The sequence below is a fragment of the Cyprinus carpio genome, chromosome A15 (genome assembly GCF_018340385.1).
Source record: "Cyprinus carpio isolate SPL01 chromosome A15, ASM1834038v1, whole genome shotgun sequence".
Classification (NCBI taxonomy): domain Eukaryota; kingdom Metazoa; phylum Chordata; class Actinopteri; order Cypriniformes; family Cyprinidae; genus Cyprinus; species Cyprinus carpio.
In genome coordinates, this window is record NC_056586.1 from 20,518,537 (window position 1) to 20,538,690 (window position 20,154).

The following is a 20,154-nucleotide window of genomic DNA, read 5'->3' on the forward strand; positions in this document are numbered from 1 at the left end:
GGAGTTTGATTTTGTATTTAACTGGATTTAGTTTGATTTAATCAAAGTATTTTTAGGTGTTGTCAAAGTAGGCTTTCACAGCTGAAATGCTTGTTTGACAGGCTCTCCCACTGTCTCTGTATCTAAATATGTAATACCCAGAGAAGACTTGCAGATCTTTCATCTGATAAAACAGACACAAGTCAGTCTGTCTGGGTGAGAACTGGAAAGTTAGGCCCACTTAATAGCTTAATATAATATAGGCAGGGTCACGTTCACATGCATATAGCTTTACAGTCATAACTGTGGAAATATCCTTCAATGGAATGGAAATGGTCTTCACTGCATGTGTCCTATGGCAGCAAATAAACCATTGCTAGAATTCAGGCTTTAACGCACACTCACAAAGGTAACTTCCTAAACAGCCCTTCACAGAATAGGAGGAAATGGGTGGCAGTCAGGATTACATCCCGTTTTAAAGCACTTTCGCACACACCATAATACTGAGTATATCTGTATTATATCAAATGACTAAAATTTGTCAAGCTATTTACATTAATGATAAGCCTAGTTTGTGTGCATTCATCAAAACTGAACAAACAATGATGCAACTGTTTAAAAAAGGTTTCAGATATAGATTTTTTGGGGAATCTGAGCTGAAACTAAATTGTTAACTACAGCTAAAATAACAGAAAAAAAAAATCTTGAAATAAAATAATCATTACCTGAAATGAAATAAAATATGATTTTATTGTAGCTAAATACATTTCTCATTTTCTTTAGCGTAACTTGGGTAACTAAATAACTACATTTAAAATCAAAATACAATGAAGGAATATTTAGGCATATTTTAAAAACACAACAAAATTACTAAAACTAACTAAAAGTAAAATGAAAGTAGAAAATATGAAAATAAAAAGTAATTCAAAATTTTAATAAAAACTACCATTGTGTATGAATTGTCCTAAAATAACACTGGAATTTTCTGCAGATTTATCTGTGAACAGATGTGTGTGTGGGGGGGGGTTGTAAAATGTTTGCAAAATCCACTGACATGATTTCTAGATTGCATAAAACTAGACTGTCTCAGGAAGTTCACAACAGCAGGATTTGGCCATTGCTAGGATACAGCATTGTGACCTCAGGCTGATCAGCCGGCACTGTGATTGGCTGATTTTTTTTCTCTCCTAATGACATCACATTGTTGCCGGGTGAAATTGAACTCTGGTGGCAGGGAAGAAAAAAAGACAACTTCTCAGTTTGGGTTTCTTTTTCAACCAAGATCCATGCGGATTTTCTTGGCTTAAGGGTTTAATGTTTAAGGATCACCATGGAATTTGCTGACTAAATGCTACAGCACTGCTAACATGTCCTGTATGTTGCCCTATCATGCTTTTAGAAGAAAAACTCCCTAACTTTAGGCAGAAACTTGAAGTTGAGTGACATTTTGCAACCTGTTGGAACAACAGAACATCACAGCTTGAACAAGTTTATGTAGGCGAGCATTCATTTCATCTGAACTCTACAACACAGTCTGAGATCATAGGAATGTTTTTAGTAGCACCCCGTGGGCTGCGTTCATGAACCCATGAACCAAAATCCTGCGGGGTTTGGCTCCTGTCCACACCGTCTGATGGTCATTCCGCTCAGTCAGCAATTCCCAACTCTATTCAAGGCTCCTGTTTGCATACACTGTAAAAAGACAACCGAGTTGCGTTCCCTGCACTCCAGACAATGACAAGCCGTGCTTATTTTCCCTAGACAATAAAGCAGTAAATGCATATCGAAAAAGAGCAAATGTGTTTCAGAAGCAGTTTAGGAAAAATATAGAGATAGTGAAATCTAATCAGACGTTTTGGTGTAATACACTGTATTATTAGAGGTTATATGAGCCATTGACCTCAGCACAGATATTTCACTGGGAGCTGATTAGTCATAAAACATTGCCCCTGCCTGCATACAAAATAATTGAACAGTTTAACATTGTACATGAAAAAATAAGGCCCTTAAAATTTTTGATATGCAGAGAGGAACATGTGTGGACTAGAGAGAAAAAGTTGGAGGGGGCAGTATCTCGTGAAGAAAATACCATTGAGTTGTATGATTTTTTTTTTTTCGAATTGGTTCTTACGGATGGTTCAATGAACCGATTCTTTTGAGTCATCTCTCAAAGTGTTTCGGTGACGCCAGCTAATCTTAAGCCATTTTAAACAAAACAAACACATAATGAATTTGTGATATATTTGTGAAGTTTATATCTACAATAATGTGATAAATAATGACAGTAGTCTACTATTGTTTTGTTACTAATGTTTTGGAGTATACGCTTCGCAACTATAGCGGCGATTTTTTTTTTTTGTTCATAGTAGATAAAAGTAATATTATTAATTATTGGCAATGTTAATATTACTTATTCTCGTTATATATATATATATATATATATATATATATATATATATTTATATATATATATATATATATATATTTCAATCTCACAGGTTTAGCCAAACGAAGTCATCAGTTGAGTGATTCACAAGCGCGTTTCGAATCGGTTCACAAGAGTGATTCACTCGGGAGTCGGATAGAAAGAGGTCAGCTGAGGGGGCGTGTAGCGCACGTTCATGCTGAAGTTGGACAGAGCTCTGCGCACTGCGAAGGGAGACGCAAAGGGATACGGAGGAGTCTCCAGTCCTCCTTCAGGTCTTGATCGTCCTTAAAGGGGCTGGCAGCGGACATGCCCAGACCAGTACACCATCACTAAGACCGGGATTCAGCTCTTCATCTGGTTTAAGCTTGCCGGAATGAACGGAACCGCAGACATCTGCAACCACTGCCGGAACATTATCAGAGAAAAGGTAACGTTTTCCCCTTAGTGTTTATGCATCAAAACTGTTATTCTTCATATTATATACAAGGCTATATTATTTCAGTCGCACGCGTTCCTTGCATTTGTCCAGCATGCATTTGATCCTGATGCTGATCTTGGTGCATTTGGTTTGTAATGTGTTGTATGGTTTGTGCATGACTTTCTCTGGCGACCCAGAGAGGTTTCTTTAGTCATCTATATTACTTTATTTTTTCAAACTATGTATGTTTTTTTTTAACTTATAGATAATTGGATTAATACTTATTTCAACCGTGACAACACATATAGCCTATGTATGCTTAACATAATATATTTTTCCAATGTGTGCATTTAAAAAAAATATATATATCTAAGTGAGATATATATATATATATATATATATATTAGTATAAATGATAACCACTTTTGTGATGTGTAATTTAAAGTTTTCTATGTATGTATGTATCTATCTATCTATTTATCTACTGATTTTTGTGACAATCACAAAGTTTAAATGGTAAGCATTTTATCATACTATGATTGTATCAGAGGTTAATTTAGTGACGTACTCTTCTCGTCTGAAATCCTGCTATCATCCCTCTCTTTTCTTTGGCTGGAAGATGATATTTTTAGCTGTCATCAATCATGTTGAACACATGTGACCTACTTCTGCTCTGCACATCTTCCTCTCACATACACCCTGCCAAAAGTTGTTGTAAAGCAAACTGGACTTTAATACTGAAACACGAGCTTGCATTTATCAGACTGAACTGTTGGCTGAAGGCTTGCAAGCTCTTTGTTTGGTCTTCATGTCTATAACATGAGCAGATACTGCGAGTTATCCTGTGGCTGTATGCAAACCTGTATTTTGAGTGCCTGACACAATGTGTGTGTGTTTGGATAAAGCCTGTTATGTGAGAATAGTTTGAGGGTTTCGTGGTCAAGTTTGTCATGCCGACAGGGTTCTTTATTACCCGTTTCACTTGTTGTGATAACTCTCATCAACATGTAGCTAGTCTCCTCACCTGTTGCTCTCCATGGTTGGGAACATTCAGTTCAAAATCTTGTTTGCCCTGCCTTGACCTGCAGAAAAATAATGCCATTCATAATTAGAGTCAAATTGTAACCAATTATTTCCAATTAGAACACAAAGAACATTTTCTTCTCTAGTTCTTTACACCACTGCATTAGTGCATTAAATAAAAATTTCACCTAAAAATTAAACTTATATTAATGTTTCACTTACTGTTGATGCAATGAGCAGACATTTTGGATTCTGAAGTCCAGGTTGTTGCTGTACCTCGAAGTTTCAGAATCAGAACTCCGACTGAGAACTCAGAGTCTGAATTCCGTGTACAACTGGAATGCACCATTACCTGCCGAGAAGAAACTCTGTTCGGCGTCTTGATCGTAACTCAAGGTGTGCCCCGTTACATACTTAGGCACTAGTCAATGCCGTTTTGTAGTACTAGCCTTTAAATAGTAGTGCTGCACAATTAATCAAATTTCTAATCGCGATTACAATTATGAATGCTACAGTTACGTAATCATTCAAAGCAACAATTAATCATTCAAAGTCCATGTTATTCTGCATTTAAGATGCATTTTTTTTTTCTACATGTTATCTTAAGGGTTTTTCCCATTATTTTAATTTTAGTTTTAGTATAACATTATAATACCATTCATATTTTTATTTTATTTTTAATTTAAAGAAGAAACCAATTCGATGTATAGTTGACATTTGAGGCTTAATACTATAGAAAAGTACTAAATGTTTTTCAGTTAGAGTGTTTTCAGCTTGTTTATTCCATATAAAAATACGGCATGCAGTTGCATCAAACAACGGTATAAACAATTCAATGTAAATTGTGATAATCGTAATTAATAATCGCAATTTCAATTTCAAGGGAATAATCAACAATTATGATTTTTGTCATAATAGTGCAGCCCTAACAAATAGTGTGAGTAGAGTGTTCACACTGAAAATTCCAAAAAGAAAATTGCACTTAAATAACTGAAGAAAAAAAAAAAAAAAAAGTGTGACATGTTGGACACTTCAATTGATTAGTGGTGAGGGAGAGGCTCTCAAACGCCAATTATGAATGACAAAATAACCTTATATGGTGTAATTCATACACTACATGGTTGAGTATTATAAGTAGTGCATAGTGCGTCAAACGAGATGCAGTTCCAGACATTCCATCAAATTCGTCCATCTTGTAAAAGCACGCTACTGCATGTTTTGGCACATTTTCTAATTTAATCTGAATTTAATTTCCCATGTAACACATCTTCCATGTTCCCACCTCGGCTAAACACCATCTGGCTCAGCATGCTACAGTAGCCATGCCCCCAAACTCTTGCTATTGGTTAAGCTTGAAAGAGATTGACAGAACAGAGTTTTAATTGCTTTTAAATATTTTGATGGTACATGGGAGGCTCAATATTGACACTTTCCTGGGATATAAACCCATGCATGGCATACTTAGTCAATGAAGAATAAACTAGGATAAGAGAATGTATTTTGACATAAAAAAAAATAAAAATAAATAAATAAATAAATCGCACATAGAGCATAAATGTTCTCTCTTATTACCCAATCCCATACCACCTGTGTTGGTTCATATTTACCTGTCTTTATTCTTGTTTGCCGTCACACGCTTCAGTTAAAAAGCAACAATGGCTCTACTGTGGAACTGAACAGCAACAAAACTGTGACCTGCATTGACGCAACCGGTTTTGTATTTCAATGTTTTCTTGCTTGAAAGAGAGACAGATAGAAGCCCCATATAAATTGTGCTGCCGAGTTTTGCTGATTCAGCAGCTGACACACTTCCTGTTCCTCCAGCTGCCGTGTTCGCTGGCGTGACATAATTGACCAATGAATCGCACTGCATAGTGACTCGTCAGGAACAGCACCAGTGCCTTCACGTTCTGTAGTCGTGTTTGAGCAGAGATCTGTGGGTAGACATTGTCATGAGAACTACAAATACTCCAAACCACTAATTGAGTGAGGATGCAAGATCCGGCTGGGCACATTAGTCCTGGTGCCACCAGCCGTCTGATCAAGCAAAACTAAAACCTGTGCATTCTGCTAGTGCTGCATAATCTTTTATGAGCTTAATGGCATCATTCAAGGGCCACAGACTCTTACGCAATCAAGTGATCACCAGGCGGAGGATCATCATGAGAGAAACAGTTATGCTGTTGTGTAAGACCCCCAAAGAAATTAATTTTTAAATTCCTAAAAGTGCATATTTATTTACCACATTTATGATTGATTCAGTTGATTTTATACACAATCTATTGGTGTACAATAATTGCACAATAATAGAATTTATCTAAAAAATTGTGGTTGAATTTAAACTGTGTGCTTTTGGTTAGAAGTTAATTTTAACATGTCACCCATCCCACACCATTTGTGCTACAGCCATGACTGATACTAAATCATGCAGTGTATTCAGGACAGTGTTATTTATTTTAGTATTATTAATATATTATTCTAGTATTTATTTATCCAATTTTAGTACTTCAACTTATTTTATTTCAGTTTGTTGCTAAGGCAACATTTTATTTAATTTGGACAAATTTTCATATACAATTTATATTTAATTTTATATTTTATTTCAGCTTCATTTCCATTATTTAAATTGTTTGTTTTTTTGTAAAACACATTTTGAGTGCTCTGCTGTGAAAATATGAACATTAAGACCCGTCTTTCACTATAAATTACACAATCACCCTAAATTTAATTTATCCTAAGTCTTGAAGAACTCAGTAGAGTAATCCCAGTAAACTGCTCCATAATAACCCTTCGTTCTCTCATTACATCTCATTTAAAACTTCACTGGAGATCAAACCTAATCCTAATCCTCACTGAGACACTGAATATTTGTGAACATTTATATCATCTCTCGCTCTCTTTCTCTCTCTCTCTCTCTCTTACCCATCCTCTTCCATATTTTATCCATGTCTGCAGTCTCTTTCTCTCTCTTTCTTCAAACTCAGTAAGAGCAGGCCTGAAGAAACAGACTCATTTGTTTAAACTGAGCATAAAAGTGTCATCCTTTGTGGTCACGGAGACAAATATTTCTGCACTTTCCTCCAGAACATAAGACACGACCAGTCCCAGACAGACCCACATTTTTACCCTCTTTATCTCTTTAAAACGCACTTACACTTCTCATCTCTTTGGCTGAAGGCAGAGCTCCAGGTCCTGGAGGGGAAGGAAGCATATAGGATTCCTGGACAGCCATTTCGACTCAAAAGCTTGACTGGGCAAAAGCAGAGTGCTGGAACAACAGCATCCTGTAATACATAAAGCCAGACGTGTCTAAAGGCGAGAGTACTGTTCAGACACCTCCGCTGTAATCCAGAGTCCATTTGAGCATTGAGAACAGACTTAAGAAGATCAAGGAGTGGCTGTTTTATGAAATGACCTGTACAAACAGTACAAGCATAAAAACCACCCATAGAAAAATGAACAGTATCTGGGTAGTAAATGTAGATTTGCTGTAGTAGGTTTTAAGCATGAAACAAATAGTTGAAAGCATGAAATCATAGTTATAATATTATGCTTATTGTACTATTTACATGGTAAAAGTGGCAATACTCCAATGGTAAAGGTAGCATGGAAATGCCATATTAAAATTTTCTGACAAAATACTATAGTTAATAAAATTATTGTTAGTACAGTTTTTCCCCAAAAGATATATAATATGAAAGAGACCGTAAAAAAAGTATAATTATAGTATGTTGGTGGGAAACTGTGGTTACTATGGTCAAAATTTGTTCAAAAGTTTTTTTAATTAACAATAAAATTCTTACTATTACCAAGGATAAATTCTTTCTGTATTTCTGTTCATCTATGCCACTCAATAAAAGGTAAAAAAGGCAATGTGACTTTTTATCCCACAATTCTGTCTTTCTTGCAATTACGAGTTTACATCTCGCAATTCTGACTTTTTTTCTCAGAATTGTGGGTTATAAATTGCAATTGTGTTATAAAGACAGAATTGTGAGATATAAATGTGCAGTTCTGAGAAATAAAGAATTGTATGATATAGACTTGCAATTGCGAGTTATAAAGTCCAATTTTGAGGAAAAATGTTTCTCAGAATTGCAAATTTAGCTCACAATTCTGAAGAAAAGTTTTTTTTTCCCCCTCAGAATTGGGGTGTATAACTGTGAAAAGAAGTCACAATTGTGAAATATAAACTTGGAATTGCAAGAAAAAAAAAGTCAGAATTGTGAGAAAAAAAAAAGGCAGAATTGTGAGTTTATATCGCAATTCTGAGGAAAAAAAATTCAGAATTTGACATTTTGGTTATGATAAATTGGTATTTGGTTCTTTGCCTGTACACTGAAAATAATAGTTTATACAAATTTTACTCAGAAATTGCTAGTAAATTTCACAAACAGTTAAAGAAATGGCCAGTAACACATTGAATTAAACATAAAAATAAGTAGAAAGTAGAAAGACTGAAATTGTATTTTCTTGTAAAACATACTCCAATTATATTTGTTTTAATTAAAAATGAGATTTTTTTTTTACAGTGTAGACATTTCAGTATTTTATTCATGCGAATAGATTAACATTTATTCATATTCATATAATGATTTTTTTTTTCAAGTTTCTTGTCTTTTTTGTTTTTTTTTTTTTAAAAAGAGCATACTTAAATCTGGACACTGTCCCAGACTGATTGAGGAAGACTGCTTCTATCCATGGACACTCATGCTGCTGCCATGACAACAGAATCGTTACCATGGTGCTGTAGAATGACAGTCTTAAGCATTATCAGTGCTGGTAGTATGCCACATTTTGATTGGCAGAGAGAGCGGCGATGCATTTTCAAGATGCAGGTCACAGTGCCGTATCAATGTTTCTGTGTGTGTCAAACAGTTCTGGACGGCAAATCATTGCAGCCTCATTGCAAATACACACAGATTTACACACGTTAAGCACAGAGAACAAACTAAACGGATTAAATTAGTCTCCCTTATCTATATCTCTTCACTCTCAAAATATTATATAATGTTAAAAAAACAATTTTTACTATTTTTCGTTAATTAGCTTTAGTTAGCAGCACCAACACAGCTGCACACACTGTGAATGTGTTTCAGTCGAGTTGTTTAACGCTGGAGGCGTCGCTTTCAAAAGCCTTTTCTGTATTTTTTTTCTCTCCTCTGACCTCCCTCTGTTTGCTGCTTGTCCTCTTTGTTTGTGCAGTCTATTTACTTTCTTTATTTAATAGGTAGAGTCTTGTTCTCTTTCAGTAGAGCAGTGAATGTAAGAAACCAACAAGCCTAAAACAAAACTCTCCTTGTCTTTGTGTTGCTCAATCTTTCCTCCCACAATTTTTGCATCCTTGGAAAACCAACTTGACTGTGCAAAAAAAAAAAAAAAAAAATTAAAAAAAAATCATGTTTGGGACCTTGTGCATCAGATTTAAAGCTGAAATATGTCTGGTTGTGCAGACCCTTATTAGTAGGTTGGTGTTTTATAAACAGCAGAGGTTTCCAACAAGGCTGCAGAGTGGAGGCAAAACACTTCTGACCGCAAATACAGCACTGTTTGTGTATATGTGGTGGCTGGGGGTGGGTGCTAGTTTATCCTGAACAAACCCAAATCCTGAAGAGAAGGAAGGAAGGATAGATAAATTGAAAGGGAGGGTTAGAATGACAGGGAAAAAGATTTGGTGTGTCCAGGTCTCGGGCCATTGACCTGAAGTGACCCTTACACCCTTGGCATTATAGCCAGTGGAGCGAACACACACACACACACACACACACACACACACACACACACACACACACACACACACACACACACACACACACACACACACACACACACACACAGATAAAACACAAACACAGTTTTCGTGGAACTCTTACCTTTTGCTGTAACAGGAACAACAAAGACTGGGAGGGACTTTCAAAATAAACCCCAGCAGAGAGACGCAAAATCGACCTGAAAATCAATGCTGTGGCTCTTTAAAATACAATAAACACACTATGATACTTTTGTTGGAATATCTCCTGAATTTCCTTCACTTTATGTTTGTTAAACAATTTCCGAGGCATTAGTGTCTCTGAAAGAATGACTGCTTTCAAACAGGTTTCACCTGCCTGCCATTAGTTGAATAAACAAGTAGCTCCGCCCCCAAACTCAAACCATTGGTTGAGCCACTGTTGCTGTGCGGAATTAAGCTACTGGAGAAAGTATTTTAGCATTAAAAAAACACACACACTTCAGTAAACACATTTTTTATTTGATCGTTTTAATATTTCCTTCATATTCATCATCATCATGTTTTCCTCAGGAAAAAGAAATGAAGATGTCAAGACACATATCAACAGGACCAAGCTCGTTTATTCCAGAAAATGAGGTAATACTTAACTTCTACATTTACCATGGTATTACTATGATATTCTTTGAAATGTACTAACGTTCAAAAGTCCGTTAAGATTTTTTAAATGTAATTGAAAGAAGTATCTTATGCTCCCCAAGGCTGAATTTATTTGATCAAAAATACAGTAAAACTGTGAAATATTATTACAATTAAAAAAATGCTTTCTATCTGAATATATTCTAAAGTGTCATTTATTCTTGCCATGCAAAGCTGTCCAGTTTTCAGTGTATCTAGCAGTGCCATGTAAATACCATGGTATATTACTATAGCATTCTTTAAATACCATAATATATGTCAAAGTTCCACAGTACTACCACTTTTTTGGGGGGGGGGGATTCTTTCTTTTCTTTTATCACACATTCATTCAATGCAAGTGCACCCAGCTCAGATATGGTAATCGTTCTTTCTTGGGTCAGCTGGTGTTCATTTCATTTTTGTTTTGAGTTCAATTGGTTCAGAGATTATTTTCACTAAATCTTAGTTAAGCATGCCGGGAGATCTAAGAAAGTGTATTTAGAATGTAAATTGAATTATAGCATCTGACCTCACTTTGCTGAATTAGAATGAACCTGAACTAGAGTTCAAGAGTTCTTGGCTCTGATTCATTGCATTACATGTTAGTGCCTTCTCACATGACAAAATCTGACAGACCGCATATTTAATTTGTATTATCATCTGACCAGAGTACATTTATGTCAGGAAAATACATACAGACTGATGTCTGATCCTCATCCCAGATCATAGGAGCCATGCCTCTGAGTGACTCCACAGTGATGTTCTTAGACGAAGAGTTCAGCGGTCGTATGGACAACCTGACGCAGCTGATGGGGCTCCACCCGCATTATCTGCAAGCGTTCCTCCGCTGCCACTATTATCTCTTGAGGATGGACGGCCCACTACCACACCACTACAGGCATTATATCGCTATAATGGTACAAACTCACAAAAAAAAAACACACTTTCAAAAGAGAACTGGAATCATTTTATGAGTGATTTTTTATTTCCATCTTTTCCAGGCTGCAGCACGGCATCAGTGTTCTGCACTGGTCTGTCAGCATGTGCAAGAGTTCGAGCAGATAGGTGTCTGTTCTGATTGGCTGAGAGGTCTGGAGTTCTGCCCACAACGTCTTCGCAACCTCAATGAGATTAACAAGATCCTCGCGCACAGACCTTGGCTCATTACCAAGCAACACATACAGGTAAAACACTAGCTTTCTTGTTTGTTGTTCAATATACACTAATCTTCATGGTATATGAAGATGAACATTTTTATGGCTTAGTGCAACTGTCAAAACTTTGCAGACTGTGATTTAATTAAATAAATAAAAATGTTACTTTAATGGCTCTGCTCATCCACACGCTTGCAGCCCATCATACAGTGCTTCAGCTTTTCAGAATGGCTTGGTTTATTTATTGTGAATCAAGCCGATCTGAGACACTGAAAACACTGGATCATGAGCTCCCGCATACAAAAGAACATAGTCTGAGCTTCACTCTAAAATCAGCAGTGCGTACATCTATTGCTAGCAACATGTCAAAATAAAAGCTTAATGTTTAACGTTTAAGAAAACACTTGTAGTATAAAATAAAATATTTTTTATTTATTTATTTTTACATGACACTAGTTACAATATTGCAATAAAACCACAATTATTATTTGTAATCAATTTATAGAATTGGTCAAAAACAGCACAAAATGAGTATTTTTTTTTTTTTGTACTATTTTTTTTAAACTTGAGTTGGTAAAACTCAAAAACTCATTGTAAAGGGTAAACCCATGTGTGAACACCTAAAAAAAAAAAAAAAAAAAAAAAAAAAAAAAAACTTTTCCCCAATCACTTAGGTCTAAAAATAATTTTCCGGCTTTTTTAAAAATTATTATCAAAATCACCTCTCTCATTCTAGAATGATTAACTCTTTCCACATATAGCTATTCAAGTCATCTGGAAAACATTTCTGTATTTTTATATATGTGACCCATGGACCACAAAACCAGTCACTGGGATTTATTTGTAGCAATAGCCAAAAATACATTGTATGGGTCAAAATTATAGATGTTTCTTTTATGCCAAAAATCATTAGAATATTAAGTAAAGATCATGTTCCATGAACATATTTTGTAAATTTCCTACCGTAAATGTATCAAAACTTCATTTTTGATTAGTAATATGCATTGCTAAGAACTTCATTTGGACAACTTTAAAGGTTTTTTTTTTACTTTAATTTTCTCAATATTTAGATTTTTTTGCACCCTCAGATTCCAGATTTCCAAATAGTTGTATCTCGGCCAAATATTGTCCTATCCTAACAAACCATACATCAGTGGAGAGCTTATATGATGTATAAATCTAAAAAATCTGACAAAATTACACTTAAGACTGGTTTTGTTGTCCAGAGTCACATATATTGCAGAAAAACTTAATACAGAAATATCAGTTTTTTCCAATATCATGCAGCCCAGAATTGTTTTAGCATTATGCAACAAAAAACATTTCAAACTGTAGCCCATAACATTTGTTGTCACTACATGCTTGTTTAATTCAGAAGGTGCAATGAATGTCTTGTAAATAAAAGTTTTGCATTTTCAATCCAGTTTTGTGTTAAAACATCTTAATTCTTAATCAAATCAAACACTGAGTCAAGACCTCACCTTGGAAATCAAGTCAATGCACTTGCATTGTGGGATACAACATTCCATGTATGTTATACACGGCACACACTATGTTTTAGGAAATGCATGTTGGAAAAAGGGCATACTACACATTTATAGCAGAAATAGTAGCATAGTATGGTAGCCTTCTGGCGTTACATGACCCTATGTACGTGAACACATACGGTATCTTACACTGGAGTCTTGATCAATGTTGTATTGTTCATTACATTTGTTAAAATCGTATTTACATCAAAAGTGAATAATCTTATACTCTCTGTTTCTCAGGCTCTGGTGAAGACGGGAGAACACAGCTGGTCTCTGGCAGAGCTGGTTCATGCTGTCGTACTGTTGGCTCATTTCCATGCCTTGGCTAGTTTTGTGTTTGGTAGTGGTGTCAACCCGGACCTTGAGGTCACAGAGGTCAACGGGGTCACGGATGACCTTTGCCCTCCAGCTATGGCGGGTTTATGCACCTGCCACCTAACAAACAGCAACCAAGCCAACGGGAACCCCGTGTGTAACCCTGACACTGGGGTAGGAAAACGTTACAATGTGTATTTTTATATCAGGAAAACATTTTCAGATCGCCACTCAGATTTCACCAAGTAAAAAAAAAAAGTAATTATATTCTGCATACAGATTCTTGTTACTGTAAAACAGTATTTTAAAGTATTACAGTAAAAAAAAAAAACATAATGTATGCTTAATTTACATGAAAATATTTTTACAATGCAAAAAAAAAAAAATCAAATACAGGCTTCATTTTGTTAATGCAAAAAATTATGTGGTATATATACATATATTGTATAAATAATGTATTATATCATTATTTTGGACAATTTTGTTATATACAAGTAAGCATATAATTTTTTAACTATTTTTGTGTATTTCAGAGTGAGCTAGAAGCTCTGATGGAGAGAATGAAGCGATTGTTGGAGGAGAGAGAAGACGATGATGCGTCAGAGGAGGAGATGTTCACTCGTTTTGAGAAAGAAAAGAAAGAGAGTCTTCTAGTGGTGTCTGCAGGTATTACAACACAAATACTTCCTACCCGACTGCTCTTTTTCAGTTCATAGTACATCTTTTCTTTCATAATGAAAATATTACATGCTAATAAAAGCTGGAACTCTACATAATATTTACACTGAAACAGTACTAGACTGTTTCCCTTTCTTTTTGTTTTTTTCCTCCATTTTGTCAGTCCGCCACACCCCCAATTTCCTTCGCTTTTGGTTGTGGTCTTGTGGTAAATCGTGAATTAAAGGGATAAATTACCAAAATGAAAATTCTACCATTGTGTACTCAGCCACATGCCTTTCTAAACCTGTATTTGCCTCTAGTAATAAATGACGTCAAACTAAGCATGACCAGTCGACGTGCCGTATTTGAACCATTCCTTGAAAACAAGAAAGGATCTAGCTGTCTTTAGTCTGAAGTTCTTGTATTAAAATATTGTGACTTTCATATGCAGGGTTTGATGAGGAAGTGGTGCCTCCTTCTCCCGTGGCTCGGTTTGTAGACGACCCGTCGTTTGGATACCAAGACTTTGCGCGACACGGAGAAGACAACCCACCCACTTTTAAAGCACAAGTATGACAAACACCCTCAAATTTCCACATATACAGCATTATTGTTTTTATACCCCACTGAGAGTGAATGATTGACCATTCTGTCCTGTTCACGCTGTAGGACTACTCATGGGAGGATCATGGTTTCTCTCTGGTGAACAGGTTGTACTCTGACATTGGTCACCTTCTGGATGATAAATTCAGGACGGCATGTGATCTTACCTATTACAACATGGCCAGTCACGAGGGGGTGGACACCAGCATGCTACGCAGGGCTCTCTTCAACTACGTTCACTGTATGTACGGAATACGGTACGTCCGTGAACACAGACAACACTCGTGAAACTCTGCCAGTGAAAAAGAATTAGCAGTCTCACATCAGGAATCAAATAAAAACAAAAAAGTGTTTGGAATAGAATATATTGTCTGATATATATATATATATATATATATATATATAAAACAGTGTTAATAATCATTGTGGATAATACTTTGATTTTTCATTATTCTGATAAATTTCTAGTTTTTAATTTAACATTTAATATTTTATTTTTATATTTTTATTTATAGTTTAGAATTTTATTTACTATATTTCAATGAACGTGAACAATTTTTATAGTTTTAGATAACAGTTTTGTGGTCTGTTTTTGGTTAAATGTCATCTGGGTATTCCATGCATACAGATACAAACTCTACACTGCAGAAATAGTACTATGCGACTGGAATACAGTGTATAGTATGTACGCCCATAGCGCCCTCTGGTGTACTAGCACAGGACAACCAGGAGTACTGAAGTCCAGCCCTGCACTGCCTTAGGCCCCATTTACACTAGTGCGTTTTTTGTTTTAAAACTGCGTTTTAGAATGAAACCGATCCTAATCTACACTGGCGTTTCCGCTGCGTTTCCGAAACGTTCTCCGTTTACACTACACAACCTAAAACGCATGTCACGTGACCATTCATGCAGGTACAGCCATAGATATGATTAGGTAGATGATTATTATTATTATTATTTAGATCACGGACACGTCTACATGCTTGGAGCGATCAAATGGGGAATCTATGTATAACGTTACATCTATGGGTACAACAATGTGCATGATGTTATTGTTTACACGGTCACCAAGGATACGCAGAGTGAATGTGGGCAGCCATGCCATCGTTTTCAAAAGTCTCTGTTTTGGTCCGTTTACACTGAAATGCAATCTGTTTTCAAACTAAAACGGGGTCTGCAGCGTTTTCAAAAGTCTCAGTTTTCGAGGGTCGAAAACGCCGGAGTACTGTAAACGATAGGCGTAACCGTAGCAAAAGTTATGCGTTTTAAAACGAAAACGCACTAGTGTAAACGGGTCCTAATATTGTAAGATGAACATTCATACTGTGTCTGCAGATACGACGACTATGACTACGGTGAGGTGAATCAGCTGTTGGAGTGCAGTCTGAAGGTTTACATTAAAACAGTGACGTGTTATCCGGAGAGAACCACTCGCCGCATGTACGAGAGCTACTGGCACCAGTTCAGACACTCTGAGAAGGTGAGTCATATAATCAAGACAAAATTTAAAATTTATTTAAGATTTATAGTTTATTATTAATTGTATTTTTTATTTGGTAAAAAGCCATTGAAAACCCAAACAAGTCAGAATAATACAGTGTTTATTTCCTCTTAATATAGTGATATTCTCTTTCTTTCCTTTATCCAGGTTCATGTGAATTTGCTTCTAATGGAGGCTCGAATGCAGGCCGAGCTGCTCTATGCTTTGAGAGCCATCACTCATTATATGACCTGACCAACCAGACTTCACCAATTATATGACCTGACCAATTAGACCTTATCTTTCAGGTGACCTGAGTAATCAAACCCACAATACAGTATATGGACATCATTACACCTAAATTAAACCAAAAGTTGTTTTTTCCATCATGGTACATGTCATTAGTAGTTACTTTTGCATATAGAATTCTTACAATTGTGTCCAAAATTGTGTATACATTTTCTTAGACTCTTCAGAATGGTAACTAAATTAAGGACACTGAAAGCATTCTGGGTATAATCTTAAACATCAAAATGGGATCTAATGGCATGTTCAGATAAATACTCATCAAGAATTGTGGGTGGGCAGTCATGACTTTTACTGGATTAAAATATAATCCTTAATGGTCAGACAAATGCCAACATTAAAACATTAAATCCTTGGACTGGACCTGATTAATCAGACGACATCATTTATGACATCACGACTTGAAAAATCACGTTAACGTGCAATATTTTCTCACTGAAATCTCACTTATACTGTAAGCTGAAATACTGGAGGACTGAGTTCACATTTTGAAACAGGAAGTTGTCTTTTTTTCTTCTTTTTTGCACATCTAAGAAGAACTGTGTTTTGGAACAGAATACTGTTTTCCTTTTGTATTATCAGAATGTGAGACTCCTGTATAGAGAGGAAAAAGTCTTTCTTTCTTTCTTTTTTAATCCCTGTGCCTTTTTTTCTTTCATGTACCTTGTTTATTTCCTATTGAATGTATTGTTTAGATTTTTTGCAATTTGTTTCTATGCTTTTCAGATCAACGGTTTAGTTGTTTACCTGGAAACTAAAGGTTTTGTAGCATTATTACTGTACTATCAGTCCTTTACTATTTCCTTTGATGCTCAGTGTTATACTTATAACATAATATATATGTTCCTGCCACCTGCAATAGCCCTACTAATCGCATCTTGTAACTTAATTTCTGTGTGCGTGTGTGTGAGCTTTAACATGTAGCTGAACATCTGTCTGTGTAGGACAAAGTATTTGCACATCTGTTGCGCATTTTTTGTTTTTAATTGGTGCGCCTCTGTGAAAGAAACCCATGAACAGGAGCATGAGAGAGTTCATAAGTGTGAGTGATATATGCATGATTGCCTGTAGGGAGCGTCTGCAAACTACTTTTGATACTATTGATGTGATCATTACTGTCCATCAAACCATTTCTCAAAGGTTTATTTATATCGCTTGAAGAATCATTGCTTCATATTTGCACAACTCTAATCAAGGTGCAGCATTAGTGTCCTTTAAAAATAGATTGTGTCTACAATTAAATGTATAGTGAAAAGATAAGCTTTATAGAATGAGACAAAGTGTTGCCTGGTCCAGTCTCATGGACAGTGCCTTATTCACGTTTAGAAGCACAGGCTATGATTTCATTTAGTCGAATGTACACCAGAGATTGTTCCATATGTATCAATGGAGTAGGTAAATCTGTCTTCAAAGTGCCTTTCAAACTTAGTTGCAAGTGTTTCAAAGAATAATATGCATATGTTGCATTTCCTACTTGTGTTTATTCCAGTCAAGGTGGTGCTATGAAGCTTTCATTTTCTCCACTCATTATAAATGTATACATTTCCAAAATGCCCATCACAGACCTGTATGCTTCAATAAAGTTTCTAAACAAACTCAGTTTATGAATTATGCTTTTGTTTTTATGTTTTATGACAAAATACATGTATGCAGAAGGTGGAAACAACCGAAATTCATATTTGGCATATTGGCAAGCAGTAACAGCATTGAACTATATATATATATATATATAACCAGAAATATATATATATATATATATATATATATGTGTGTGTGTGTGTGTGTGTGTAAATTTTCAATAGTAATAATAATATTAAAATCATACAACAGGACTATGTAAGTGAACTGCAAAAGATAAATTAAAAGAAAAATTGCATTTATGTTACATATATATATATATATATATATATATATATATATATATATATATATATATACATACATATATTGCTAAATTCAGTTTCAGGACATGTATTATCTATTTTTTTTTCTTTTTAATTATTCAAATAGTATTAATTACATTTATTAACCACAGGGCTATATGTAAATTAACTGGGAAAAAAATTAAAGAAAATGAAAAGAAATGATGACTAGTTTCATCCCCTAAAATGTACACTTTCTTTTAAACATTGAATTTAATTTAAACAAATACGTTAAAGAGAAAACAAATGAAGAAATTTGGTTTACAAATTGGACAAGTTTACAATTTTTTAACTTGCATTATTTATTGTCTCTATTTCCTCAATAGTGCATTCAACAAATCACTCCAATTTTTTTCATGTTATTAATTGATAATAACTGATAATGATGACTATGTTTGTCAAATGCTATTGATATGTAGCACACAAGAAATTCATAAAAATGTACCCAAGCTGTGGCTAATATTGGACCTTTAACAGGCCAACAGCAGGCGCATATTTAACAATAATATTTCACAACATTTGTCATTTTATATAGATGCAGCCGTCTCATCGCGCTCTTAAGCGTTTGATTAGCATTGTTCAGACAGCGGGTTTGGCATGGTGATGTCCGGCAGCAGATGGCAGCTGGTAATGATGTCGATCTTCTCAGACACTGACTTCAGGTCCTCCAGTATGAGTCTAATGCTGTGGGATGCGTTGATGATGGCTGTCTGGGAGTTGTTGAGGTGAGCGGTGGCCTGTCTTATGTCCCGTGCAGCGTTCTGATACACCTGTTTCAGGCTTTGATTGACATCTGCACACAACCGCGCATTGCTCTCCTGCAGTTTCTGCTGGAGTAACGTGTTAAACCTGCATGAGTCAAGTCTGGACACAGGCGACGATTTGTCCTCCTGTCCGGACGCAGCCGCGGGTGTGTTTCTGATCACGATGAGAGGCGGCAGGTCTTTGCGGAGCATCTGTTGATGGCTTTCAGAGGTTAGTCTGCGAGCTCTCTCTTCCTCATCCTCGCTGTCGGTTTCGGACGCCTCTCCTGCCACCTTCATCCCTGATGATGAAGATGATGATGCATGGACAGGAGGACCAGAGGTGATGTACACTTCATCATCCGAGTCAGTTTCAGATGCTTCTCCCTGCACCACGATCTGGAATTTGTTGCTTGCCATGATTGCACACCTGGAAAATACATTTAAATCAGCTGATTACTAAACTGATTAAAAGTACTTAACCATGCTATAGGGATCTTTTTATATGTACAAACAAATATATTAATACCATCTTATTTTAATGTATACCAAGACAATAAATTATACTATTTTTAGTGTACACGAGATTCTAATGCACGTAAGGAATATCGTAGTATTATCATCATGGTAAGTGTCCATAAAAGCTATTAATTAGTTAATACAAGCCTTATTTGCGTTTTGTTGTAACATTATCACACTATTTTGACACTTTAAAATTAAATGATGATAATATTGTTTGACGCGTCTGTTTTGATACTAATTTTGCACAGTAGCTGCGTTAATAAAGCAATTAAAGTCGAACGTGTGTATTTTTCTAACCTGCTGGTGTTTGTGTCACGAGAAACCAGCTGGAAACAGGAAGCATCAGAAAGACTTAGCAATTCAAAACAAAGGTCCTACAGAATCAGCAGCGTGTAGGAATTCAAAATGAAAGTCCTAAAGAATTAGTGCAAAAAAAATAAAAACAATAAAATAACTATCCAACCATTCATTTTCCACAGCTTATCCGTGACCGCGTCACAAAATAATAATAATAATATAATAAAATAATATAATAAAATAAGTGTTCTCCCCCAGTCCAAAATTAGAAGAAAATCTTAAGAAAAATGGCCAAACTTATACTTAAAAAAAGGGTGCAGACACGAGTAAAATAAAAATGTGTCAAAGCAGTGAATCTTAAACACAAAT

General features: G+C 35.6%; 2 protein-coding genes and 1 long non-coding RNA gene across 8 annotated transcripts; 1 reads left to right on the forward strand and 2 right to left on the reverse strand.

Moving 5' to 3' along the window:
* Positions 1 to 937: 937 nt before the first annotated feature.
* Positions 938 to 10,131, reverse strand: LOC122147730. 4 transcript variants are annotated; one of them, XR_006161803.1, is made up of 7 exons: positions 9,722 to 10,131; positions 7,003 to 7,132; positions 6,771 to 6,843; positions 5,456 to 5,782; positions 4,071 to 4,200; positions 3,850 to 3,907; positions 938 to 1,671 (listed from the first exon to the last, which is right to left on the reverse strand). It is a non-coding gene; the product is annotated as an uncharacterized LOC122147730 (long non-coding RNA). The 4 variants fall into 4 exon arrangements; XR_006161801.1 differs by lacking the exon at positions 6,771 to 6,843 and having other exon boundaries at positions 9,722 to 10,124; XR_006161800.1 differs by lacking the exons at positions 5,456 to 5,782; positions 6,771 to 6,843 and having other exon boundaries at positions 9,722 to 10,058.
* Positions 2,628 to 17,900, forward strand: LOC109104133 (sestrin-3-like). 2 transcript variants are annotated; one of them, XM_042771482.1, is made up of 10 exons: positions 2,628 to 2,834; positions 10,150 to 10,215; positions 10,977 to 11,171; positions 11,256 to 11,438; positions 13,178 to 13,426; positions 13,786 to 13,918; positions 14,364 to 14,482; positions 14,582 to 14,772; positions 15,851 to 15,995; positions 16,164 to 17,900. In XM_042771482.1, exons 1-10 carry the CDS (start codon positions 2,781 to 2,783, stop codon positions 16,248 to 16,250), a joined length of 1,422 nt encoding a protein of 473 aa, XP_042627416.1. In that variant the 5' UTR covers positions 2,628 to 2,780; the 3' UTR covers positions 16,251 to 17,900. The 2 variants fall into 2 exon arrangements, with proteins under 2 accessions (XP_042627416.1, XP_042627417.1); XM_042771483.1 differs by having other exon boundaries at positions 2,761 to 2,834; positions 10,939 to 11,171.
* A 600-nt stretch (positions 17,901 to 18,500) lies between these two features.
* LOC109104134 (biogenesis of lysosome-related organelles complex 1 subunit 3-like) lies at positions 18,501 to 19,905 on the reverse strand. 2 transcript variants are annotated; one of them, XM_019117497.2, is made up of 2 exons: positions 19,786 to 19,905; positions 18,501 to 19,396 (listed from the first exon to the last, which is right to left on the reverse strand). In XM_019117497.2, exon 2 carries the CDS (start codon positions 19,384 to 19,386, stop codon positions 18,793 to 18,795), a length of 594 nt encoding a protein of 197 aa, XP_018973042.1. In that variant the 5' UTR covers positions 19,387 to 19,396; positions 19,786 to 19,905; the 3' UTR covers positions 18,501 to 18,792. The 2 variants fall into 2 exon arrangements, with proteins under 2 accessions (XP_018973042.1, XP_042627425.1); XM_042771491.1 differs by lacking the exon at positions 19,786 to 19,905 and adding an exon at positions 19,496 to 19,671.
* Positions 19,906 to 20,154: the final 249 nt, after the last annotated feature.